The following is a 27,555-nucleotide window of genomic DNA, read 5'->3' on the forward strand; positions in this document are numbered from 1 at the left end:
GTCAAGGAAGCCGTGGTGACGGAAGAAGGGCTTGACATCATGGTGGACAAGGAACTTATTTGGGTAGGTTGGGTGCACGGGTATAAAGGTGAGGCCTCTGGCTGTGGGGGTGGTGTTAGATTAGGAAATGGAGGATGTGGCATGATCAGTGTCAGGGATGTGCGGCAAGACCCAGATGTTGCCATCGGTGATGGCGGACCGGAGACGCCAACACTACTGGGTCCTGACGCATCCCCTGCCACCTTCAGCTTTGGGCGTGCGGGGGGGGGGGGCACTCTTCACCACCCTAACCGCCTCTCCCCCCCACTCCTGATTCATCTGCCAATAAACCCCTCCTTATCTGGATCCACCTACCACTTGCCAGCTCTTACCCCACCCATGCCCCTATCACGCCCCGACTCCGTCAGTCTGAAGATGTGTTTTGACCAGAATCATTCCCTCCACAGATGCTGTCTGACCCACTGAGTTCCTCCTGCTGTTAAATTTCTACAGCAGATATGCTAAACCTTTTATTAATTACAAGGTCCCTGGTTCCAAATCTGGGTGCCATGCTTTAAGAAGGACATCAGCTCCTTGAAGAGGGTGAAAATGGAGGTCTAAGAACAATCACTTGTATTCACTGGAGTTTAGAAGGATGAGGGGATATCTTATAGAAACATATAAAATTATAAAAGGACTGGACAAGCTAGGTGCAGGAAAAATGTTCCCAATGTTGGGCGAGTCCAGAACCAGGGGCCACAGTCTTAGAATAAAGGGGAGGTCATTTAAGACTGAGGTGAGAAAAAACGTTTTCACCCAGAGAGTTGTGAATTTATGGAATTCCCTGCCACAGAGGGCAGTGGAGGCCAAGTCACTGGATGGATTTAAGAGAGTTAGATAGAGCTCTGGGGGCTTGTGGAGTCAAGGGTTATGGGGAGAAGGCAGGCACGGGTTATTGATAGGGAACGATCAGCCATGATCACAATGAATGGCGGTGCTGGCTCGAATGGCCTCCTCCTGCACCTATTTTCTATGTTTCTATGTTTCTAATCCTAGGGATGCGCAACTCCTGTTTTATGGTGAATCTGGAGCTTTCTCCTTTCTGGAGCAGAGAAGATTAAGGTGAGAATTGATGTTGAAATCATGAAGGGTTTGATGTTGCAGGGTCACCAACCAGAGGACACATATTTAAGCTGATTGGCAAAAAAAAGCAGGAAATTAGGATGAAGTGCATTTTAAGAGGTGTGATCTGGAACCCTTTGCCCAGTAAGGTGGTGGAAGCAGTTTCAGCAGAGCCTTTGAAAGAGAATTGGATGAACACCTGGCAACGCAGCAATTTGCTGGACAATGGGGAAGAGTAGTGGAATAACGCAAAACAGGCCCAGACAAAGTGGGATGGCTACTGTAGCTCCTAAGCCAATGTACTCAACAATTCAAAGCCTGGTACTGCTGTGGTGAAGGCGGGACGCAGAGAAACCTTGTTCCTCTCAGCAATCAAACAATCACTCACTGAGGCACCACCTCCAGCTCCCTTCTGGCCAAGTTGAGACTCACCTCCGCCAGCCAGTACTTACCTGAGTCCCATCCGGTCCAATCTTATACAGAGCTCCAATGGTGTTGTACAAGAAACCAATGATCTTGTCAAAGTTCTCATCCCCAATACTCCACGACCCATCCACTAGGAAGACCAGATTAGCTTTGGCAGTTTTGCAAACTGCAGAGAGAAGAACAATTAGAAGTTGTCTGAAATAAAAGGTTGCTGTTAACATGCAACACCTTATGCCCCTGTCCCACTTAGGAAACCTTGACGGAAACCTCTGGAGACTTTGCGCCCCACCCAAGGTTTCAGTGCGGTTCCCGGAGGTTGCAGGTGGTTGCCGGAGGTTGCAGGTAGTGGAAGCAGGTAGGGAGACTGAAAAAAACCTCCGGGAACCGCATGGAAACCTTGGGTGAGGCGCAAAGTCTCCAGAGGTTTCCGTTCAGGTTTCCTAAGTGGGACAGGGGCATAATAAACACCTGAGAAATACTCGGAGCATAGTTACACCAAGCTGATCTCATTTCATTAGTCCAATGGTGATGTGCAGCTAAACTTCATTGCTCCCACCCGAAACCTTAATATCCAGGCCCAAGAAAAACCTAGCAATGTGTAGGAAGGAACTGCAGATGCTGGTCTACACCGAAAATAGACACAACGTGCTGGATTAATTCAGTGGGTCAGGCAGTATCTCTGGAGAAAAGGAATAGGTGACGTTTTTGGTCGAGACCCTTCTTCAGGCTGAGCGTCAGGGCAAAGGAAACTAAAGGTATGAAAAGGTACAGAATAAATCAGAGCCAGCACTGATCACCAAGGAACAATAGAGCCCACAATGGTCCATTGTTGGCTTTGGCAGAGGTGAAGTGACGGGATATGAACAGTGAAACTAGCAGGACGACTAGTGTGGGGGGAGAGTTATAGAAAGAGGGAATGCAAGAGTTGCTTAAATTAGATAAATCAATATTCATACCGAGCTTTGAGGATGTCAATTGATTCCCAGTCTCATAACTTTTTGGGGAGAGAGTTCTAAATATTTACTGTCATTGAAGAAGATACCAAACACCAGCCCTAGCTGGAATGATCTACCAAGTCTTCAGGTGGTAAAAATGTTTTCTTCCACAGTTTCGTCCACCATTTTTTTCCTCAGTTTCTCCCCCCACCAACTTTGTCAACATTTTAATTGGTTGAAAACTCCTTCAACAGGATAATTAGTTAGTCCCATTGCAAACCATGGTCAGTATATAGCATGGACAATAACTAAGTTGTATAAACCAGACTATTGGAAAACCCTTTCACAAGATGGCAGGAAACACAGCAGAACAGGAAAAAGTTAAAATTGTCACAGGAGAAACTGTCAAGGGCCTGTTCCACTTTGGCTATTTTTTAGGGGACTACAGGCGACTAGGCTGTGGCCACATGGTCGCCGGGGTGTCGCCTGTACGGTCGTGAGTCGTCTCCTCAGTCGCCCAAAGAGTCGCAGCGTCTTTCTGGTCCACACTGGATTTTCAACATGTTGAAACATTTTCAGAGACAGTCGGCGACAGTGGGTTTGACGCCAATGAGCGTAGCTTGACTTCTCCTGACGTAGGTGCTGTTGTAGTTGTCGCCAGGTTAACGTAGGTTGGCGCCAGGTGACGTAGGTTGTCGCCGGTGCTGACCATTTTTTTTGTTGTTGTTAAAGAAATGATTTTATTTCAAATTTTATGTCGAAGTGGGGTCCAGTCGCCAGTTTTTCAGCGACCAGATACGACTATGACAGTCGCCGGCAGTCGCCTAAAAATAGCCTAAGTGGGACAGGCCCTTCATGACTCTTGTTTTGCATAAAGTCTCAAAGGTAATCTTATTTCCCTTTATCAATTATAATTTCTCTTACCCTCCCGAGCCGGTGGGATTGTGGGCGGCGGGACAGTTGTTGGAGGAGGAGTTGGTGGCTCCGTCGGAACGGGAACTAAAACAAATGAAATAGACATTTACAGTAAAACCGCATCCCACACACGTTCGAAAGCCACACAATTATCGGCACACGAGAGACTTGATACAATGAGGGGGAATCCATCGGGATTCGCTGGTTCAATGTCCTCCTCCAACACCACCTTGCATTTTGAAGCATCTTTAACAAAGAGAATCATCCTGAAGCACTTCCCCCAAGTAATTACTTCCACACAAAACCTCGTAAATTACTGTGTGGAGCCACAGGGCAGATGGTTCAGCCGCTGCTTCATGGCCCCGATTACCCAGGTTCGATCTTGATGTCCGGTGCTATTTGTGTAACGTTTGAACGTTCTCATGTGACCGCATGGGTGTCTGGAGGTTAGTGGGTCAATTGTCCACTGTAAATTGCCTTTAGTGTCTAGGTGAGTGGGAGTTGAGGATGCTTAATAAGCAGAAGGAAATAAAGTGCTGGAGTAACTCAACAGGTCAGGCAGCATCCTTGGAGATCATAGAAAGGTGACGCCTCGGGTCGAGTCTCTTCTTCAGACTGATTGTAGAGGGGGAGAAGAAAGCTAGAAACGAGAGGCAGGACAAAGCGTGGCAGGTAATTGGCGAGGGAGGTTTTTGATGGGCAAGTGGCTGGAACAAAGGCCAGAGATAAGAAAATACGGTGTGAGACAGATTTGAAGAGTTGTGGATTGTAAGTCAAAGGGAGGAAAGTAGCTGGGGGGGTGGGTTGGGTGGAAGGGAGAAATATGTAGGAGTCCAGGTGGGACACAGAGGAAGGGGGGAAGAGGGGTGAAGAGTGAGGGGGGGGGGGGGGTGAGGGAGAAATTGAGTGTTTGGGGGATGGTTAGTTAGTGGTTTCCTAAAATTGGAGAAATCACCATTCATTCCATTAGATTGTAAATGAATAAAGTGGAATATGAGGTGCTGTTGCTCCAGTTTGCGTGTGGCCTCACACTAGCAATGCAGCAGGCCCAGGACAGAAAGGTCAGTATGGGAATGGGGAACATAGAAATTAGGTTCTGGAGGAGGCCATTCGGGCCTTCGAGCCAGCACCGCCGTTCAATATGATCATTGCTGATCATCCAAAATCAGGAAGGGGAGTTAACATGGTTAGCGACCGAGAGATCCAGTAGGCAATGGTTGTTTGATGGTCAACTTAGACTTTGTGGGCAGCAGAGCCCGTTTCTTTAGTTCATGAGTCCATTAGGAGAGTTGACCCAAGGATTTGGACAAAGAGCTGGCTTTTAGTATATTAAGGGGAAAAAAAGAGAGGAGGAGATATTGAGAGAAGGAATTCCAGAATTTAGTTGTTTGATCAGAATCAGAATCAGAATCAGAATCACACTTTATTCGCCAAGAATGTTTTGCAACATACGAGGAATTTCATTGGCCAGGTCAGTCATACAAATATAAAGCAACAAATCACTCAAAAACACATTTTAACATGAACATCCACCACAGTGACTCCTACACATTCCTCACTGTGATGGAAGGCGAAATAAAGTTCAAGGCCGTCCTTTTGTTCTTCCTCAGTCGGGGGCCTCGAGCCCTCCGTTGACGGGATGGTCTTAACTCCCGGAGCCGGCAGTGTTCGGGCCCTCCATATCGGGGCGATCAGATCCTGCATCAGGGGAATGTCAGCTCCCCCGCACCGGGCGATCGAACCTCGCGTCGGGGCTGGTCGAGCCTTCCGCGGCATTGGAGCTCCCGACTAGCCTCGCCTGAGACTGCGAGCCCTTGTTGGTAAGTCCACCGTGGTCGCGGTGGGAGCGATCCCAGGCAAGGGATCCGCTCCGATGTTAAGTCCGTGCCCCGCGGTGGGGCTCTCGACAGTCCGAGGTGGCTTCCAGCTCCAGCGATGGTAGGCCGCAGAGCCCGGAGAATGTGATCCGAAAATTGATCACATCTCCGGGAAGGTAGGAACTTGAAAAAAAGTTTCCCCCGATCCCCTCCCCCCTCCCCACCACATAAAACAATTACACAGAAGTGGGGTGGGAGGGGGAGCAGACTGTAAAGGGAGGTGATTGTTGGATCACAATATTGCTGGATCACGGAGCCAGTGAGCCCAGAGCTAACAATGACCGAGTTTCTTAAACCTTGCGATAGTACCTACCTCAACTACCTCCTCCAGCAACTCGCCCCATACACCCACCACCCTTTGTGTAAAAAGTTACCGCTCAGGTTCACATTAAATCTTTTCCCCCTCACCCTAAACCGATGTCCTCTGGTTCTTGATTACCCTACTCTGAGCAAAAGACTGTGCGTTTACCCAATCTATTCCCCTCATGATTATGTAAACCTCTATAAGATCACCCCTCACCCTCCTGCATTTCAAGGAATAAAGTCCTAGTCTGCGCAACCTCTCCCTTCAGCGCAGGCCCTCGAGTCCTGGCAATTTCCTTGTAATCTTCTTTGCACCTTTTCCAGCTTGACAACATTTTTTCTATAACATGGTGACCGAAACTGAACAAAATACTCAAAACGTTGTCCCACCACGTTGTATATAACTGCAGCAAGACCTCCCAACTTCTATGCTCAATACTCAATGTGACAAAAGCCTTTATGACCACCCTATCTACCTGCGACGCCACTTTCAAGGAAGTCATGGTGGATACATATCACATGATATAAAGAAACTTTCATCATTGACAACCTGGGCTGCAACATTGCCTCTGGATGCGTGAAGGATGAGGGGGTGTGAGCTGAAAGGAAAGGGAACAAGAGTGGAGAGTGAAGGAGAGGGTGAGTGACTACTTACCAGTTGCTTCGAGTATGTTCACGGCCAAACCTTCCATCTCCTGCAGCTGGGTGTACACACTGATCCTGTGCTTGGTGTTTGGAATGAGATTATAAAAGCAGTGACGAGATGTCCCTCCATTAACAATCACCTCTTCCTTCTTTCCATCTGAAAGTTCACAAGACAAATAATTGATTATTGGTCATTTAGTATGAGAACAGTGAGAGGGCACAGAGAGGGATGAGCACGGTTCCATTTCAACCTCGTCACAAGGAACTGCAGATGCTGGCTTTACCAAAAAAGAGTACTGGCGTATCTCTCAGCGTTTCAAGTAGCGTCTCCGGAGAACATGGATCGGTGACGTTTCAGGCTGGTACCCTTCTTCAGATTGGATTGAAGTCTGAAGAAGGGTCCCAACCAGAAACATCACCTGTCCTTGTTCTCCATTAAAGCTGCCTGGCCCGCTGAGATACTGCAGCACTTTGTGTCTTTTTCTTTCCATTTCAATCTGACCCGCACTTGTGATGTAATTGGCTGTATGGTGCTAACCTCAGGATTAACCTCAGCAATGAAGCTAATCTCCATGGTTGGGTAATGAAACATAAGTCTTATGTGTGTTTCCTGTAACTGCCTATAATGTGCTATGTAATTTCTTGACCTTAACACCACAGTGGGCGACATGGTGGTGCAGCGGTAGAGTTGCTGCCTTACCGTGTTTGCAGTGCCAGAGACCCAGGGTTCGATCCCAACTACGGGTGCTGTCTGTACGGAGTATGTACGTTCTCCCCGTGACCGTGTGGGTTTTTTCTTCGACATCTTCAGTTTCCTCCCACACTCCAAAGAAGTACAGGTTTGTAGGTTAATTGGCTTGGGCTTATATACTTGGTATAAGTGTAAATTGTCCCTAGTGTGTGTAGGCTTGTGTTAATGTTTGTAAATATTTGATTAGTGTATAAATGTAAATAATTTGGTGTACATATAGCTGCTGGTGTACATATGGTGTACATATAGCTGCGAAATTTGTATGATAATTATAAGCAGTTGAATAAGGGGTGGGAATGAATAAGCTTTGGCTTCTTCCTGCTCCTTTTCGGCCACATACGATTTCATTTATTTATAGATATTGTTTATGACACTTTATAAATATTCTTGTTTTGTTTTTGTATGCTGTTTCACACTTGCTTTTTATTTTTTTATTCTGTTCGAAATAAATAATCAAATAAATAAATAGATAATATGTGGGGGGATCGCTGGTCGGTGCAGACTCGATGGGCCGAAGGGCCTGTATCCGTGCTGTATCTCTAAACTAAATTAAAAACTAAAGTAGCTGATGAAGTAGTGTGAAATAGTTTGGGCAATGTAGTGCTCAGTTGGAGAGGAATTCAACTTGTCTCCAACAACCTGTTATTGTTTCCATTCTTCTTACATTTTTCCACAGCGCAGTTTGACAACGTGCAAATTAGACCCAGATCCTCAGTGCATGGACATTTAATTGTGAGAACATGGATTTTAACTCAGAGGCAGATGGCTCTACTGACTTGTGTAAAGAACACCCTGACACACTCCCTCAACAACCTGGCTATCTTGAAGACATTTATTTTCCACTTTGTTCAGGTTTCGTTGCAGCAACAAATTAGGCCGATAGAACACAACCTCGCAATTAAACACCCCTCAGATCAGCGCCTCAGCGCCTCAATCTTCTGCGGAAACACAACTCAAGTCTGCGGATTCTCCCTTCATAATGGGCGGCACGGTGGCGCAGTGGTAGAGCTGCTGCCTTACAGCGCTTGCAGCGCCGGAGACCCAGGTTCGATCCCGACTACGGGTGCTGTCTGTACGGAGTTTTACGTTCTCGCCGTAACCGCGTGGGTTTTCTCCGAGAGCTTCAGTTTCCACCCAGACGTACAGGTATGTAGGTTAATTGGCTTGCTATAAATGTAAATTGTTCCTGGTGTGCGCAGGATAGTGTTGGTGTGCGGTGACCGCTGGTCGGCGTAGACTCGGTGGGCCAAATGGCCTGTTTCCACACTATCTCTAAACTAAACTAATTTAACCCCTACAGACCCATGTTAACCTGGTGAAACTGGGCTCTATGCCCTTCATCCAGTCACTACCACGTCCCCCAGGTGCATTGCCCAGAACTAGCCATAGTTATTACACCTGGGCCCCATTGAGAGATATACACAATGACTTCCGGCCTGTAATGTGTAGTGAGCAACAACTTCCACTATTAGGCCTTTTGCCAGTTGGAGTCAATTGTGAAATCACTTCTAAGCATGTCCAATTTGAAAGCTTTTGATGCATTGAAAATAGATACTCGTTACATGATTCTTGGGCCATTATATCCATTGGCAAGTCAAATACAGCTACTGCAGAAGGCTTTGTTGAGATCATCTCTCTTTGGAAAAATGCCAAGCTATTTTTTCCTCTAATTGTTCACCCACGGGGAGACTTTTCTTTGGCAGAAAAAGAACAAAATGGGAAGCAGTTTTCTTTTATTATTGCTGAAAGATTATATGGAACATATGCAAAGCCCAATGGGAGGCAGCCTGAGTTCCAACAGCACTGCGGTAGAGAGGCAAGTCTGCACTGTGCTGCTGTACTCGAGTTGTCCCTGACTATGGGGTCCCTGCACAGGAGAAAGGCATCAGGGGACTGTTCCGTGAATTGCTGCTGGCTAATTACAAAAGAATGCAACAAGTGCTACATAATTGAAATTTCTATAGCTTCTATGTACCTTTCAGAATCCCCCAAAGCATTTTGCAATCAAATCCAACTAATGGAAGTGCAGTAACTGGTGTAATATAGCTCTGATCTACATGGACTTGGGGGCATTGGTTTGTCTTTTGCACTATTATTGTTTGTTTGTTTGTGGGTGGGTCATAGAGTCATAGAGTGATACTGTATGGAAACAGGCCCTTAGGCTAAACGTGCCCACACCAGCCAATATGTCCCAGCGACACTAGTCCCACCTGCCCACGTTTGGTCCATATCCCTCCAAACCTGTCCTATCCATGTACCTGTCTAACCTTTTTTTAAATGCTGGGATAGTCCCTGCCTCAACTATCTCCATACGTTTCGGGCCCGAAACGTTGCCTATTTCCTTCGCTCCATAGATGCTGCTGCACCCGCTGAGTTTCTCCAGCATTTTTGTATACCTTCGATTTTCCAGCATCTGCAGTTCCTTCTTAAACAATCTATCGCTGCTGTTATCCTCCAAATCGTTTTACTCTCCTCGTACCAAACACCAATGAGATAAGGTTCAACCACTCCCCCAGGTCCCTCCAATCCGGGCTTTTGCGGTGAAGAACTCTACCTGAATCAGCAGCATGTGCCTGAGATACTTAGTGGGTGCTGCGCAAATCAAATGCAGGCCATTGTATGACTTGGACCTACCTCTGAGTGATTCGATAACTACTCTGTAGGAAGGTGGCGTGTCGATGAAACTGCCAGCGAGCGCACATGCTTGTCATCCGAACATCTTCCGTGGCAAGATTCGTCACACCAAGATACACTGCATGAGAGGAAATAGTATTGGTTTATTATTGTCACATGTACCAAGGTACGGTGAAAAACTTTAGGTGTGTGCTATCCAGTCAAATCATCCTAAACATGAGCCCTACAACAGGTAGTGCAAAGAGAAAATATCTGCACCAGTGTACAGAATATATTTTTTCAGCATTATAGTGTTGCTGTTACAGAGAAAGTGGAGATAATAAAAAAGTGCTTGGTCAACAATGCGTTAGGTTGGGAGATCAGAACTGCACCCAAGCTTGTGGGAGGACTGTTCAGTTTTCTGACAACAGCTGGGAAGAAGCTCTTCCTGAATCTGGTGGTATGTGCTTTCGAGCTTTTGTATTTTCTGCATAATGAGAGAGGGGAGAAGAAAGAATGACCGGGGATGTAAAGGGTAAACTGGGCTTGTTTTGTTAGTTCATTTTTTATATTCTTTGAATGTTACCAGAAGGTAAAATTCAGAAGCTTAGAGACAAAGAGTCTTAGAGTTAAGGGCCTGTCCCACTATACGAGTTTACCCAAGAGCTCTCCCGAGTTTAAAAAAAAATCAAACTCGTGGTAAGTACGTAGCGTGTACGTCGGAGCTCGGGACGTCTCTTAGCGGCTCGTAACGCTAATGGCAGGTACTCGGGAAATGCGGTAAGCTCGTGAAGTTTTTTCAACATGTTGAAAAATGTCCACAAGAGCCCCGAGTACCTACGAGCGGCTATTACCGTAATTCTCCTAGTTCGAATCAGGGGATACTCGGGAGAACTCTTGAAATACCTCGTACAGTGGGACAGGCCCTTTAGAGATATTCAGAATCAAGGATGAGGATCTTGGAACTGTGTACGGAAATTAATTTCCTTATACCTCAGTAAATGGGGCAAATAAAGCACCATTGTAAACCATTGCATTGGCAAAACCCTGCACTGGGACATAGTCCCAGGAAGCAACACACTTCTCAGTATGCACACAAGCAGAGAATAGGTCTCACGTGTCTTGGCTCTTCCTGTCAGCGGCTCGCTAGAACCCGTGGGGTAGGTTGCAAACACCTTGACGATATATTCGGTTCCACTGAGTAGGTTAAGAATAAACATTGTGTTCACGTCTTCTCCCACAAAGGTATCCAGAGTTGGCCCAGGGGCTGAAATGACAACAAAATCGCACATGTAAACATTTGCCCTGGAGAAACTGAGAACCGACTCAGAATTCCAGCCGGGAATCTGAACAAACGCACCAACACCGGTGAACATTCGGGCAGCACAAAGGCGCAGCTGTAGAGCTGCTGTCCCACAGCACTAGACACCCAGCTTCGATCCTGACCTCGGGTGCAGACCGTGTGCAGTTTGAACGTTTATCCTGTGACTGTGCGAGTTTCCTCGGGTATTCCAGTTGCCTTCCAGATGCCAAAAACGTGAGGGTTTGTTTTGTTAATTTTTCCTCTATAAATTGTCCTTCATGTGTTGGGAGCAGATGCAGAAAGTGAGATGCCATTAAACCATTGTGAATGAGTGATTAATGGTCAGCGTGGACTCAGTGGGCCGAAGGGCCAGCTTCCATGCCCTATTTTCAATCAATCGAACAATTATTCCTCAGGATCTTCAATTTGCTCTGTGAAAGGTCTTTTTCACAATGCAGAAAGAGGCCATTCAGCCCACTGCCAGCTCCCAGCAGAGCAATCCCATCAGTCATTCATCACTAGGATTTACAGTCATCATCAGCCCTCACTAATCACCTTCACAGAACAATCCCCACATCCCAGAAACCCATCTGGTCAACCCATTTGAAATCCACCTGGGGACAATTCAATCCATCCCCAGATGTAACCAGAAACAGGCCCAGGGGGAGATGGCTGCCCTGCCGGCAGTCTGTTCGTTTTTTCTTTCTTTTTGTTATTTTTAGTTTGTTAAAAGTTTTGTTTTAATGTTCTTTGGTTTGTTTTATGTGGAGGGAGTTTCTTACCTTCCCAGAGATATGATAAATTTTCGGATCACATTCTCGGGGCTCTGCGGCCTAATATCACTGGAGCTGGAAGCCTCCACGGATTGTCGTGAGCCCCACCGCGGGGCGTGGACTTTAACATCGGAGCGTATCCCTTGCCTGGGATTGCCTGCGGACTTACCATCAAGGGCTCGCAGTCTCGGGTGAGGCTAGTCGGGAGCTCCAATGCCGCAGATGGTTCGACCAGCGCCCGACGCGAGGTTCGATCACCTGACGCGGGGGAGCGGAAAACCCCCAGATGCGGGAGCTTGATAGCCTCGATGCGGAGGGCCCGAACGCCGCCGGCCACGGGAGTCAAGATCATCCCGTCAACGGAGAGCTCGAGGCCCACGACCGAGGAAGAACATAGGAAGAGACTTGAACTTTATTTCGCCTTCCATCACAGTGAGGAATGTGTAGGAGTCACTGTGGTGGATGTTCATGTTAAAATGTGTTTTTTGAGTGATCTGTTATTTTTAATTGTATGACTGACCTGGCCAATGTAATTCCTCGCATGTTGCAAAACATATTTGGCGAATAAAGTGTGATTCTGATTCTGATTCAGCCCATCACGTCTGCTCTGACCCTCACTCTGTATGGAAACTAAAACCGTACTAATGATTGATTAGTTTTTAGTTTGGAGAAACAGCGTGGAAATAGGCCCTTCGGCCCACTGAGTCCGGGTCGACCAGCAGTCACCTTGTACACTAGCACCATCCTACACACTAGGTATAATTTACAATCTTTTCCGAAGCCAATTAATCTACAAACCTGTCCGTCTTTGGAGTGTGGGAGGAAACCGGAGCACCCGGGGAAAACCCACACGGTCACGGGGAAAAGGTACCAACTCTGCACGGACAGCGCCCGTAGTCAGGATGGAACCCGGGTCCCTGGCACTGTGAGGCAGCAACTCTACCGCTGCCACCATCGTCTTGGCTTAACAGAAATATGGTGGCTCGAATTTAAAGTGTGAATTATCGCTGGGATGCGATGATGGAATGCGTGACGAGTTTTTGCAAAGAAGGAAATATTTCCAGGGTTGATTGAACAAGGAGAGAAGTGAAATACCAGAGGCCGACGTGTACATCACTCTGTAGCCCATTGTCGGTGATGGTGGGGCGTCCCATCTAATCCGGAAACGGTTGTACCATTCCTCCGATACGTGCAGGTTTATCGGGCCAGAGAGCGCCACTGAAATCAGAAGTAATCGCCAGATATAATCCAGTCTCTTTTAAAATGCGCTTCAAATGAATAACCTGTTCAGACTGTGCTGGGTTTGGGCACCTGTGGCCTGGTGAACAACTGAACAACTCTCACACCTCAGGGTGGGGGAGTTTGTGGCCCTGGGGATTCAAGCACAAGTTCCAGGCTTCCCAGTGCAGTACAGAAGGAGAGCCGCTCTTCTGGTGGGACGTTAATCCACGGCTCTCTGCCTGTCTGGAGGCAAGGGTCTGCGTCAGCAAGGAATGTGATCCCGGGGTTTTATCCCTGCTCACACCCTGGTTCCCACACCCTCTCACACCCCTCTCCCCCTGCACCCTCTCTCCGTCCCTCTCTCCCTCTCCCTTCCACATCCCTCTCCCCCCATACACTCGCTCATTCTACCTCCGCACCCTGTTTCCTCCCCTCTCCTGCACCCTCACCCCTCCTCCCTCGCACACTCTCTCTACCTCTTGCAACCTCAGTCCCACCCCCTCCCACTCTCTCTCCCTCCCACATGCACTCGTCTCTCCCTCCCACAGCCTTTCCCTCACCCTTTCCCTCAGACCTTCAAGCCTCTCTCCCTCTCTCCCCTCCAGTCTCTCCCCCTCTTCTATTCTCTCTCACTCTCTAGTTCTTCCTCCGTTTCTTCCTGCCCTGACACTAAGATTTCCAGCCACATCAGGCCAAGGAAGAGAGTTTATAGACCAGACATAGACACAAAGTGCTGGAGCAACTCAATGGGTCAGACAGCATCTCTGGACAGTTGACATTTCTTCAGTCTGAAGAAGGGTCCTGACCTGAAACGTCACCTATCCATTTTCTCCTGATAAGCTGCCTGATCCACTGAGTTACTCCAGCACTTTGTATCTTTCTTTGTGATAAACCATCATCTGCAGTTCCTTGTAATGACAGTTTGTAGACCAAGCCAGATTTACCCGCATTAACCTCAACGACATGGGATATCGTGAATCATCTTCTCAGCTGCTGTCCTGACAGATCAGTCACCCTGTTTCACTTACACGTCTTCCCAGTAACTGTGCGGCCGCTCCCTTCTCCGTCGGCGTAGATCGGTGTCACGGTAATTCGATACGACGTGTCCGAGAGCAGAGGCTGGAGTAGGAGATCATTCTGCCTCCCTGGAACCATCACCTGTATAAAAGGACAGGCAGCAGTTGGTGCGGCACGTAACAGGACCAGCCGGCTATACGGACCCTACAACACAAGCATCACAGGACCAGCCGGCTATACGGACCCTACAACACAAGCATCACAGGAGCAGCCGGCTATACGGACCCTACAACACAAGCATCACAGGACCAGCCGGCTATACGGACCCTACAACACAAGCATCACAGGACCAGCCGGCTATACGGACCCTACAACACAAGCATCACAGGACCAGCCGGCTATACGGACCCTACAACACAAGCATCACAGGACCAGCCGGCTATACGGACCCTACAACACAAGCATCACAGGACCAGCCGGCTATACGGACCCTACAACACAAGCATCACAGGACCAGCCGGCTATACGGACCCTGCAACACAAGCATCACAGGACCAGCCGGCTATACGGACCCTGCAAGGCACACTGGAGAAGGGTAGAATAGATGGAAATTTGACCTCAGTCAGGAAAGGAGGGAAGGTTGGAGAGGGTGAGGGGGGGGGTGGGTCTTGGGGGTAAACATGACAAGAGATTTTGCCAAAGTCCGTTATAAGGAACATCCTGAAAGGATGAGTGTGAGGTGGGGAGGCAGAGGCAGAGAAGGAGGGTCAGGGGCTATCGGAAGAAGGCAGGAGAATAGGGTTAGGAGGGAGAGAAAGATCAGCCGTGATTGAATGGCGGAGTAGACTTGATGGGCTGAATGGCCTAATTCTGCTCCTATCACTTATGGCCTTATGATGAGTGCGGTTCGTGGAGGCAAATCCAGAGATTGTGGCCCCAGCAGCTGATGGCACAGGTAGGCAAAAACTCACAGTGTTAGACTAGATCTAGGCAAGCAGACAGGCCCTCCAGCATCCTCCATTATTAACTGGGATCATGGCTGATCCAGTCGTGGCCTCAACACCACTTCCTCTCTCCCTCCTCCTTGACTGGCTCATAGTTGAAGCATGTGTCAATCTCTGCCCGAATATGTTCAATGACTCCTCTGTGCCAGAGGGTGGGGAGGGGGGAAATGGATAGGACAAAAGGGATAGCTCTGACAGGGTGATGCTGCTGTTGTCATGTGGATAAACTGGTGACAAAGTTGGCTGCTTGGTAAATCAATACAAGAAGTGAGAGAGGGACAGAGACAAAGGACAAATATGGGAACATGGCTGGGGGGGGATCTGTGGAACACGCTGCCAGAGGAGGTGGTTGAGACAGGTCCCCTAACAGCATTTAAAAGACACTTGCACAGGTACATGGATAGCAAGGGTTGGAATGGATATAGGCCGGATGCAGACATGTGCCTCGCTTTGACGAGGCATCTTGGTTGGCAGGGATGAGTTGGGCTGAATGGCCTGTTTACGTGTGTATGACTCTATGTCATATGAAGAAAGACTGGATAGCCTCGGCTTGTACTCGCTAGAATTTAGAAGATTGAGGGGGGATCTTATAGAAACTTACAAAATTCTTAAGGGGTTGGACAGGCTAGATGCAGGAAGATTGTTCCCGATGTTGGGGAAGTCCAGAACAAGGGGTCACAGTTTAAGGATAAGGGGGAAATCCTTTAGGACCGAGATGAGAAAAACATTTTTCACACAGAGAGTGGTGAATCTCTGGAATTCTCTGCCACAGAAGGTAGTTGAGGCCAGTTCATTGGCTATATTTAAGAGGGAGTTAGATGTGGCCCTTGTGGCTAAAGGGATCAGGGGGTATGGAGAGAAGGCAGGTACAGGATACTGAGTTGGATGATCAGCCATGATCATATTGAATGGCGGTGCAGGCTCGAAGGGCCGAATGGCCTACTCCTGCACCTATTTTCTATGTTTCTATGTGTAACGATCAAATGTTCCCGAATTCTGAAACAAAATAGAAAATGTTGGAACGCCAGCAGGTCAGGAAGCATCTGTGTGGATGGTGATTACTATAGATGGATAATGTTGGCTAACAGCACAACTTGCCAGCTCCAAAATCTTGAAGTTGGTGTGCCCCTAAGACCATAATGTTACCAGATGGATGAAGAGGTGTGCAGGCTTACGTGGAGCTCACCAGAACAATGCAGGAAGCCACAGACAGGTCAGAGAGGAGTGGGATGGGGTATTAGTGAAATGCACCTGGAAGCTCATGGTCGTCTCTGTGGACTGAATAAAAGGACTTAGCATAGGTCGTAGGTGATAGGAGTAGAATTAGGCCATTCGGCCCATCAAGTCTACTCCACTATTCAATCATGGCCGATCTATCTCTCCCTCCTAACCCCATTCTCCTGCCTTCTCCCCGTAACCTCTGAGTTGAGTTTATTGTCACACGCACCAAAGTACAAGTAAAGCTTTTGGTTGCATGCTGTCCAGTCAGCAGAAAGACTATACATGATTACAATCAAGCCATCCACAGTGTACAGATCCAGGATAAAGGGAATAGCAGAGTTAATGTAAGAAATGCTGCTGATGGAGTAAAGAGTTAAAAGAGTGGAGCGATTGTATTGAGTGATTGCAGATTCACTTCTGGGACCAGCACGCAGTCGTGTGTCTTGGGCACCATCTTTGCAAGCTTGTATAACGTTTGATATCATATATTCAGGCCACCCCAGCTGAGAGGACGGGTCTGTCGGCAAGAATGGGAAGAATGACTGGCTAGCGTTAGATCTTCAGGAATGGAAGTGTCTGGTTTTAATTCAGTGCTCATTGTACTGTGCTGTTGTATTGATTCCCTGCAGGCCTGTTTCCTCAGGCCAGTCAGAGATACCACAGTAGCATTAGTTAAATGTGGCATGTACAGAGTCAAATCAAGGCACACATGATCTGGGATAGAAGGATTATTCTCACATTTACTGTTGGCGTTCATTGGTTGATAAATTTGCTTTGCTGCCAGTAGCCAAAATAGTGCCAAACATTGTGCTTTTTAAGGTTATAAATGCCATTAGATTAAAAGTTGAGTTCCTAACTCAGTCATCTGCCAACTCAGTGGATATTTCTGAGGCAGAGATAGATAGATTCTTGATTAGTACGGGTGTCAGGAGTTATGGGGAGAAGGCAGGAGAATGGGATTAAGAGGGAAAGATAGATCAGCCAAGATTAAATGGTGAAGTAGACTTGATGGACAGAATAACCTAATTCTACTCCTAACACATGAATTTATGAAATTATCTCCAAAGGTGAATCTGAAAATATTCATAATTTTCTTTTGCTATGTTGTCACCTCCAAACTAAAACATTCAGGTTAAATGCACAATTTTATTGGGTTTTCTGTACATTTTAACCTCTCAGTTCAGGTGACATTCTGGTAATGGTACAAAACTTTCACTCAGCACTGAGGTGGGACAAAAAGCAGGATACTGCATAGACAATCATTTCAAGGCCTTGTGTTTGTGGCGCTTGGCACTCTACCCATGGAGCACTGTGCACAGAGACCTGGCAATTTCTATACGAGGAGCTCCCCCCTTTCTGACAATGGGTCACGGACAGGAAGGAGTCAGCCCGGGAGCACCACACTCACACCACAAACCGGGCTGGGCTGCCAAATGCACCGCAGAGTTCTCACAGACACCAAACCGAGAATGATAAAGATCCCACTTTAAACCTTTTTTCCGAAACCAAACAAAGGATGTCAAAATGAGATTAAAGCTGAAATAAAATAAAAAGAACTAATTATGTTGTAAAACATGGAATTTTGAAATAATTGTAAAATAATTAGATCTTCCAGGGCCAAAAAAGATGTTCAGCCATTTTGATTCAGCTAGCAGGTCATTCAACAAGGCAAACCTTCAAGGATTTTTGTCATTGATTTCCACGTACAAGGCCTTCAGCAGCTCAGCTAAACGAGGAGCAAACCATAACTGACTGGAGCCGCAGGTCTTTTGCCTCTAACTGTATATGCGCTGGCACGATCGTGGTATAATGATAGCGGCAGCTTTTGGTTTAATCACCAACACAAAATGCAAGTCGTCAATTCATTCATGCGAGAGGTTGTATATTAACTATTATGGGTGAAAGATGCTGTTCACCAATTTGTGCTCACTGTTTACCTTTCCCTCAGACTGGTACTGGTAAGGACAGTCCTAGATTCCAAAATAGATAAGTGAAAACTCATACCGACCATGCTTACCCCTTCTTCCGCTCGATCCCCCTTCAAAGATACATAGGACACTCTGTACTGGGTGATGAAGGCATCGGCAGGCTCCCACGAGACATGCAGACTGAAAGTGGTCTCATCATCCAAGACCAGGTTCCTTATTCCAGATCGGATTACTAAACCAAACAAAGAGAGCAAATCGGAAACCCAAGATTCGAGAATGGATTCGATATTCAGCCTTGGGCACTGAGATGGTGTGTAATTGTGAGAAGGGAGGACTAGCGTTGTCATGGAGTTGTACAGCATGGAAATAGGCCAGGCTGACCGCTTTCAGTCTGAAGAAGGGTCCCGACCCGAAATATCACCTATCCTTTTTCTCCAGAGATGCTGCCTGACCCGCTGAGTTACTCCAGCATTTTGTGTCCATCTATGGAAACAGGCCATTCAGCCCTTTCCATCCATTCCAAGCAGAGGGCACCCATCCATATTAATCCCATCTTTATCCCATATTAATCTCCCCAACCCAGTGATTTCTCCACAGTAAACAGCTCACCAGGTTGTCATCTCTGCACTCTCCTGCACATTGGCTGATGACCAGTGTGATGTTTATCGTGGCTGCTTTTCTAGAGATTCACAGAAGGAGCAGTTTCTGCGGAAAGTGGAAAGGAGTGAGGATGGGAAAATGTGTCTGGTATCTACCCCATTGGAGACACTCAGACTATCGGACTTTATCTTGCACTAAACAATATTCCCTTTATCCTTTATTTGTACATTGTGGACGGCTTGATTGCAATTGTATATGGTCTTTCGGCTGACTGGTATAGGACGCAACAAAAAGCTTTTCACTGTACCTCAGTACATGTGACAATAAACTAAACGTCAGTGGTGGGCAAATTAATGGAAAGAATACTTAGAGATAATATATATAAGCATCTGGATAAACAGGGTCTGATTAGGAACAGTCAACATGGATTTGTGCCTGGAAGGTCATGTTTAACTAATCTTCTTGAATTTTTTGAAGATGTTACTCGGGAAATTGATGAGGGTAAAGCAGTGGATGTTGTGTATATGGACTTCAGTAAGGCCTTTGACAAGGTTCCTCATGGAAGGTTGGTTAAGAAGGTTCAATGGTTGGGTATTAATGGTGGAGTAGCAAGATGGATTCAACAGTGGCTGAATGGGAGATGCCAGAGAGTAATGGTGGATGGTTGTTTGTCAGGTTGGAGGCCAGTGACGAGTGGGGTGCCACAGGGATCTGTGTTGGGTCCACTGTTGTTTGTCATGTACATCAATGATCTGGACGATGGTGTGGTAAATTGGATTAGTAAGTATGCAGATGATACTAAGATAGGTGGGGTTGCGGGTAATGAAGTAGAGTTTCAAAGTCTACAGAGAGATTTATGCCAGTTGGAAGAGTGGGCTGAAAGATGGCAGATGGAATTTAATGCTGATAAGTGTGAGGTGCTACATCTTGGCAGGACAAATCAAAATAGGACGTACATGGTAAATGGTAGGGAATTGAAGAATGTAGGTGAACAGAGGGATCTGGGAATAACTGTGCACAGTTCCCTGAAAGTGGAATCTCATGTAGATAGGGTGGTAAAGAAAGCTTTTGGTGTGCTGGCCTTTATAAATCAGAGCATTGAGTATAGAAGTTGGGATGTAATGTTAAAATTGTACAAGGCATTGGTGAGGCCAATTCTGGAGTATGGTGTACAATTTTGGTCGCCTAATTATAGGAAGGATGTCAACAAAATAGAGAGAGTACAGAGGAGATTTACTAGAATGTTGCCTGGGTTTCAGCAACTAAGTTACAGAGAAAGGTTGAACAAGTTAGGGCTTTATTCTTTGGAGCGCATAAGGTTAAGGGGGGACTTGATAGAGGTCTTTCAAATGATGAGAGGGATAGACAGAGTTGACGTGGAAAAGCTTTTCCCACTGAGAGTAGGGAAGATTCAAACAAGGGGACATGACTTGAGAATTAAGGTACTGAAGTTTAGGGGTAACATGAGGGGGAACTTCTTTACTCAGAGAGTGGTAGCTGTGTGGAATGAGCTTCCAGTGAAGGTGGTGGAGGCAGGTTCGTTTTTATCATTTAAAAATAAATTGGATAGTTATATGGATGGGAAAGGAATGGAGGGTTATGGTCTGAGCGCAGGTATATGGGACTAGGGGAGAATACTTGTTCGGCACGGACTAGAAGGGTCGAGATGGCCTGTTTCCGTGCTGTAATTGTTATATGGTTATATGGTTATATGGTAAACTGAACTAAAATGATGTGTTGAATGCGGAGGCTGATGGGGTGAAATGTAATGACTAGGAGAACTCGATCCTTGTTCTGTCTGGGGGGAGGGGAAGCGAGAGCGGAACTATGGGCCACAGAGGAGAAGCAGGGGAGAGATCTATCTACAACAGCAGTGGGGAAACAACGCATGGCACGATTGGCAGCCCCGTCAACAGTCTGTCTGTTTTTTCGTCTTTATTTAATTTTTTAGTGAGTGTTAAAAGTTTGTGTAAATGTTCTCTGGTTTGTTTTATGTGGGGAGGGGGAGGGGGAGGGGGAAACTTTTTGGTCAGTTTCGTACCTTGCCGGGGATGTGATCGTTTTCCGGTTCGCATCTCCGGTCGCTCTGCGGCCTACCATCGATGGAGCTGGTGGCCTTCACGGACCTACTTGAGCCCCACCGTGGGGCATGGACTTAACATCGGAGCCGATCCCTTGCCTGGGATCGCTCCAACCGCGGCCTGCGGACTTACAATAAAGAGCTCGCAGTCTCGGGAGAGGCCGAGTCGGGAGTTCCAACAACGCAGAGGCTCGACCAGCCCCGACCCGGGGTTCGATCACCCGGTGCGGGGGAGTAGACATTCCCCCTGATGCAGGAGCTGATCGCCCTGATGCGGAGGGCCCATACGCCGCCGGCTGCGGGAATCAAGATCGTCCTGTCAACGGAGGGTTCAAGCCGACCCGCGGGAGAGGAAAGAAGGGAAGAGATTTGAACAATTTTTTCGCTTACCATCACAGTGAGGAATGTGGAGGAGTCACTGTGGTGGATGTTTATGTTAAAATGTATTTTGTGTGTTCCGTTGGTTTTTATTTGTATAACTGACTGGGCAAATAAAATCCCTCGTATGTTGCAAAACATACTTGGCTAATAAAGTATTATTGTGATTGTGATTACTAAAGAAAGAGGACATCTTGGAATGGAAAGCCTCCTGGGAGCAAACGTTAAATTAGCAGTTTTGTTTAAATTTGCGTTAATACTTTTCAATCTACTTTCAATGGCAATCTTCAGCATTTTGAGAGAGAAGTATTTTAATCTAGTGTAATTTTAATCTGGTCTAATCCCAAACACCCCATTCTCAATACTCCACTTCCCCTGACCCTCACCATCGCTCTAGGCACCAACACCACGCTAAAGATGTAACCAAATTAACTTTACTGAGAATGTGCTTTCTCATTAATGACATACCTACTGTAGTTGGACGAAGAGTTGTTGTGGTGGCTGGCGTTGTTGTGATTATTCGCTGAACTGCAATTTAAACATAAAGTTAAGGTTAATTTAAAAACATACAGCACCAATGGAGAATAAACCCTGATATTTATCTCAGTTTTTATGTGGTTTTTAGTTTCCCCCAAGTCACCTTCTCAGCTGAATACATTTATATTAATTCAATGAACAGTGATCTTATAACCATATAACCATATAACAATTACAGCACGGAAAACAGGCCATCTCGGCCCATCAAGTCCGTGCCGAACATTTGTTTTCCCCTAGTCCCTAGTTCCCCTAGTCTTCTGCAACTATGGACCGAAAATGGGTGATAAGGAATTTCCAGTTGCTCTGCAGTGCTGGGCCACTTGTCCGAACTTAATCATGGCACCCTTATATCACCTGTAGATTCATAGAAAACAGGCCCTTTGTCCCTGCTCATCCATGCTGATCAAAATGCCTATCCATGCTGTCTGCATTTGGCCCACTTTCCACTAACTCTTTTCATCCCATATATCTGTCCAAATTGTCTTTTTAAATGTTGTACTCGCCTCTATCGCTTCCTCTTGCAGCATCTTCAACATACCCACCTTGCCCCTCAAAATCCACTCTAAGCACTTCCTCTAGTTTAAACCTATGCCCTCATGTTTTAGAGTCCTCCTTACTGGGAAAATGTATCTTACCTGGGAAAAGATCACACCTCATCCTCCTTTGCTTCTGGGAAAATAAACCCCAAAGTATGCAGTCTCTCCGGACAATTTAACAACACGAGTCCCGGCAACATCCTTGTGCATGGTTTCTGCTCTCTCTCTATTAACACCACATCTATTACTCCTGACCATCCTGCCATCCTTTGTAAACAAGGCTGCCCAATACTCTGCTGCTTAAATGTCCTTACCTGCATCATGTGGTGTACACCCGGCACTGCGCTTGCTGATCAATGCAACTTGTCAAAACAACGATGGCTGGATTGCAGTATTCTTAGTCTGGCTTCTTAATCCCTCTGAAGCCTCACACCATTTCTCCCATCCACCTCTCCTTCACCCTCCCCACAACTGGGACCTGTGTACTGATCCCACGCTGGTTCCCAGCACATCACCCCACCACTGCTGGATACACTAGTGCCTTGTTCCTGTGACCTGGTATCCCTATCACCAAACCTCTCAACACACTGGCTGTCACTCCCTGCTTCACTTACCATGCTTTGAATTACTTGTCCAATATCTATTTATTTAGTTTAGTTTATTTTAAAGACACAACACTTGGTTTAAAGATACAACACAGAGATACACAAAAATAATTAGTTTAAAGATGCAACACAAAGATACGGAAACACTTTGGCCCATAGAGTCCGCGCCGACCAGCAATCCCTGCACACTAACACATTTACAAATTTACCAAGCCAATTAGCCTACAAACCTGGAGTGTGGGAACAAACCCAGAGAAAACCCACACAGGTCATGGGAAGAACGTACAAACTCCGTACAGACAGCACCCTTAGTCTCTGGTGCTGTTAAGGGCCTGTCCCACGAGCACGCAACCTGCATGTGGCAAGCGCGACCAAACCAGAAGCGGGGGCCGAGCAGAAGTCGAGTGATACCCGTACAGGACCGGTCCCACGAGCGTGCGACTGCATGCGGCGAGCGCGACCAAACCGGAAGCGGGGGCCGCACGGATGTCGAGTAAGTGACGTGAAGTTCGAGCGAAGTCCGCAGGAAGTTTGCGCGTGATGTACGGCGTCAAGACGCTGCGTCCATAGTCGAGACGCTAAGTATGCCCGTCGAGGCTGTGCGTACGGCGTCGAGGCGGCTGCGGGCCGGCAGGCCGTTGGCGCGCAGAATCTTTGACCACGGTCAGTTTTTCAGAACCCCGCACGATGTCAGGACCAGCTCCGCACAACTCCATACGGCTCCGGCAATCGAAGTGGGACCGGCCCCGCCAGGCCGTACGGCTCAAGCGACCACGTTAGGTCGCACTTGCCGCATGGAGTCGCATGCTCGTGGGACAGGCCCTTAAGGCAGCAACACTGTCGCTGCGCCACATGCCCTACGTGGATCAATGACCAATATTTATTTGTAAACACACTCAGCATTCCTTCAGGTAACTTATGTGTTATAGGAGCTTTATACATACAAATTATCATCGCCTGCATGATGCTGCCATATATTTTATTATCTTCATAGCTAATCATGCAGCTTGTATACATATATATACACAGTATACATAAATACATGCATACATAGAAACATAGAAAATAGGTGCAGGAGTGGGCCATTCGGCCCTTCGAGCCTGCACCGCCATTCAATATGATCATGGCTGATCATCCAACTCAGTATCCTGTACCTGCCTTCTCTCCATACCCCCGATCCCTTTAGCCACAAGGGCCACATCTAACTCCCTCTTAAATATAGCCAATGAACTGGCCTCAACTACCTTCTGTGGCAGAGAATTCCAGAGATTCACCACTCTGTGTGAAAAATGTTTTTCTCATCTCGGTCCTAAAAGATTTCCCCCTTATCCTTAAACTGTGACCCCTTGTTCTGGACTTCCCCAACATCGGGAACAATCTTCCTGCATCTAGCCTGTCCAACCCCTTAAGAATTTTGTAAGTTTCTATAAGATCCCCCCTCAATCTTCTAAATTCTAGCGAGTACAAGCCGAGTCTATCCAGTCTTTCTTCATATGAAAGTCCTGACATCCCAGGAATCAGTCTGGTGAACCTTCTCTGTACTCCCTCTATGGCAAGAATGTCCTTCCTCAGATTAGGAGACCAAAACTGTACGCAATACTCCAGGTGTGGTCTCACCAAGACCCTATACAACTGCAGTAGAACCTCCCTGTTCCTATACCCAAATCTTTTTGCTATGAATGCCAGCATACCATTCGCCTTCTTCACTACCTGCTGCACCTGCATGCCTACTTTCAATGACTGGTGTACCATGACACCCATGTCTCGCTGCATCTCTCCCTTTCGTAATCGGCCACCATTCAGATAATAGTCTACTTTTCAGATAATAGTCGACTTAATAGTCTACTAATAATACATAATGTTATGTTACTTGCAAATTGGATGCTTTATACGGTGCAAGCTTACGTGTAGTTTCAAGGGCTGTAACAACTTCACTTTCTGCCTCATCGCTGTAAATTGCAGATAGAGACACCTCATATTCCGTCCCAGGGAGTAAATGATCAAGAACCACCATGTCTGTAGCCCCGCTGAACACAAACTGCAAAGTAAAAGACACTCTGGTAAGGGAAGCATTTTTGCCTCACATTATGAGATTTAATTAATCCGTAATATACCTTCATGAACAGATATGAAAGAAAAGTTCCGTTATCGTTGGCATTAATAGATATTGAATGTTAGACACGAATAATACCGAAGGATACTTGCCCTTGAGAGACCCAAGCCTACCTAAATTAGTGATCCAATTATTATAGCTACTTTATAGGAAAAAGAGGTGGGACTTTTGTTCATTTTGAATCTCTGCCTGCGATGTTGATTTGAACCAAGTAATAAAAGTGAAAAGGGAAACATGGTCTCTATTATACCATTGATCAATGTTGATTCTACCCCTCCCTTCTCGTGTCTGATTTCCCAATACTCACAGGAACTCTGCATTGCTCAGCGCCAGGATACATTTTGCTGAAAAGTGTGCATTTATGTTGGGTATTTCACAGCCTCAGGATCTGCCAGATCTCTCACAGTGAAGTTTGGTCACTGTTGCAGTGCAGAAAAAGTAGCAGCCAAATTGGCACAGCAAGATCTCACACATCAGTTCAGGTTTTTCCTTTCCTTTTTTACTTTCTCCTTTTCCACAACAATGGCATGGGATGTTGTCTTACTGCTGATGGGTAGATGGGTCGCAGTTCATCAGGAAGACAGTATCTCCAACAGTGCAGTGCTCCCTCAAGGGCCTGTCCCACTTACGCGACCTTGGCTCGCAAATTACGCGACCAAATTACGTGGTCGCTTGAGGCGTATGGGCACCGTATGGCCGCGCGGGGCCGGTCCCATTTAGAAGCGCGGAGTTGTGCGGGGCCGGTCCGACATTGCGCGGGGCTCCAAAATTCTGACAGTGGCCGAAATCTTCCCGTGCCAATGGCCTGTCGACACTCAGGCACATTGCGGTCGTACACAGCGTCTTGACGTCGTACGCAGCGTCTTGACGGCGTTGCGCGATGATGTCACCGCCCGGCGTGGCGTGGCATTGCGTGATGACGTCACCGCCCGACGCCATGCGACCCCCCAATTTAGTTGGCCCGCCTTCTGCCCAGCTGATTGGTAAGCATGACGTAAATGACGTCACGCGCGAACTTCGCGTGAACTCCGCTTCCGTTTGGTCGCGCCAAACGCACGCAATCGCATGCAAGCGGGACAGGCCCTTTAGTATTACAATGGAGTGCTAACCTAGATGTTTGTTTAAGCCCTTCAGGTGATTTGAACCCACAACGTCATAGATAAGAGTGCTAGCCACAGAGCCACAGTTCATGTATTTAATCCCTGAACTACCATTACTTTTTGATATATTTTGCTTTACCTCCTTTGCCTCTTCACCACTCAAGGGAGTGCATGCCAGTCTGTATAAGGTAACATCATCAGCAGCATGATTCCAGCTAACTCTGAACTCTTCCTCAAAAACATCACTGATCCTTAAGGACAAAGGCTGCGGAACATTCTCTGAATTTAATAAGGAAACAAATAGCAAAACATTAGGACAACGCGTTCAATTGAATCTATAAATAGAATCGTTAATTTAGGATAAATAGTCATTAACTTGAGATACGAAGAGAGCAAAAGGCAGAGGACAGCGAGGATGTGGAGACAGATTCACGGACTTACTTGTGGTGAAGCTGCCTGTCAGTGGGGCTGATTGCCCCTCATCATAGATTGCCAAGACTGCAACTGTGTACTCCGTAAGTGATGTCAGGTTTGTTAAGAAAATCGGTGTTGCGTCTTCAACTTCAACCTAAAGGCCATACATAAAAGGAATTTCCAGTAAATCCAACGAGTAACTCTAGAGAATCATCTTTTCTGGAGAGCAGTGGAAATGTGGAGCAGGTTAATTGCAGAGATGGGTTTTGGAAGAAGTTGGATGAACACACAAGGGAAAATATAAGTGATAATTAAAATTGAAATATTAATCTTTGAGACAACTCAATAGAAATTATTAAGGACATTGAAGGGTTGATAAGATAAACGGGGAGATGACATTTTTCATTGTCAGAAACTGGAATCATAGTCATACAGCACAGAAACGCACACTTTGGCCCAATTTGTCCATGGTGGCACAGATGTCCCATCCAAGTTAGTTTCATTATGGCGGTGGAGGCCAGTTCTCTGGATACTTTCTAGAGAGAGCTTGATAGGGGTCTTAAACACAGCGGAGTCAAGGGATATGGGGAAAAGGCAGGAACGGGGTACTGATTTGGGATGATCAGCCATGATCACATTGAATGGCGGTGTTGGCTCAAAGGGCCGAATGGCCTACTCCTGCACCTATTGTCTATTGTCATTTGTCTGCATCCAGCCCACATCCCTTTAAACCTTTTCTATCCATGTAGCTACCCAAATATCTTTTAAATGTTATTGTAACTGCCTCAACTACTAACTCTGGGAGATTCTGCAGGCCTCTAGTCTGTAAACAACCTTCCACCGTGACCCTCTGTTTCCCACCATGAAACCAATTCTTGTTTGCAGTCACCTGGATCTCATGTGATTTAACCTTCCAGAGCAGCCTACCATACAGAATGTTATCAAATACCAAGCTGAAGTCCAAATAGACACTATCTACAGCCCTGCCCTAATTAACTTGTTTAGTTACTTCTTCAAAAAACTCAAACCTGTGAGAAACGAGCTCTCACTCAAAAAACAAATGCTGGCTAGCCCTAGACAACCCGTTTATCTAAATACACACAGTATATATCTTATCCTTCAGAATTCTCTCCAGTAACCTTCCTATAATTGCTCTAAG

At 46.6% G+C, this 27,555-nt stretch overlaps 1 protein-coding gene across 1 annotated transcript in view; it reads right to left on the reverse strand.

The window, feature by feature from the left end:
• Window positions 1-27,555, reverse strand: part of col14a1 (collagen type XIV alpha 1 chain) — a 215,404-nt gene that overhangs the window by 62,648 nt on the left and 125,201 nt on the right. The window contains 13 exon segments of the mRNA XM_033019102.1: window positions 1,554-1,693; window positions 3,387-3,461; window positions 6,213-6,359; window positions 9,588-9,618; window positions 9,620-9,705; window positions 10,684-10,833; window positions 12,738-12,860; window positions 13,892-14,021; window positions 18,114-18,265; window positions 21,560-21,619; window positions 24,675-24,807; window positions 26,122-26,261; window positions 26,424-26,550. Of these exon segments, the coding sequence (XP_032874993.1) occupies window positions 1,554-1,693; window positions 3,387-3,461; window positions 6,213-6,359; window positions 9,588-9,618; window positions 9,620-9,705; window positions 10,684-10,833; window positions 12,738-12,860; window positions 13,892-14,021; window positions 18,114-18,265; window positions 21,560-21,619; window positions 24,675-24,807; window positions 26,122-26,261; window positions 26,424-26,550 (1,494 nt within the window).

Source organism: Amblyraja radiata, chromosome 4 (genome assembly GCF_010909765.2).
Source record: "Amblyraja radiata isolate CabotCenter1 chromosome 4, sAmbRad1.1.pri, whole genome shotgun sequence".
NCBI lineage: Eukaryota > Metazoa > Chordata > Chondrichthyes > Rajiformes > Rajidae > Amblyraja > Amblyraja radiata.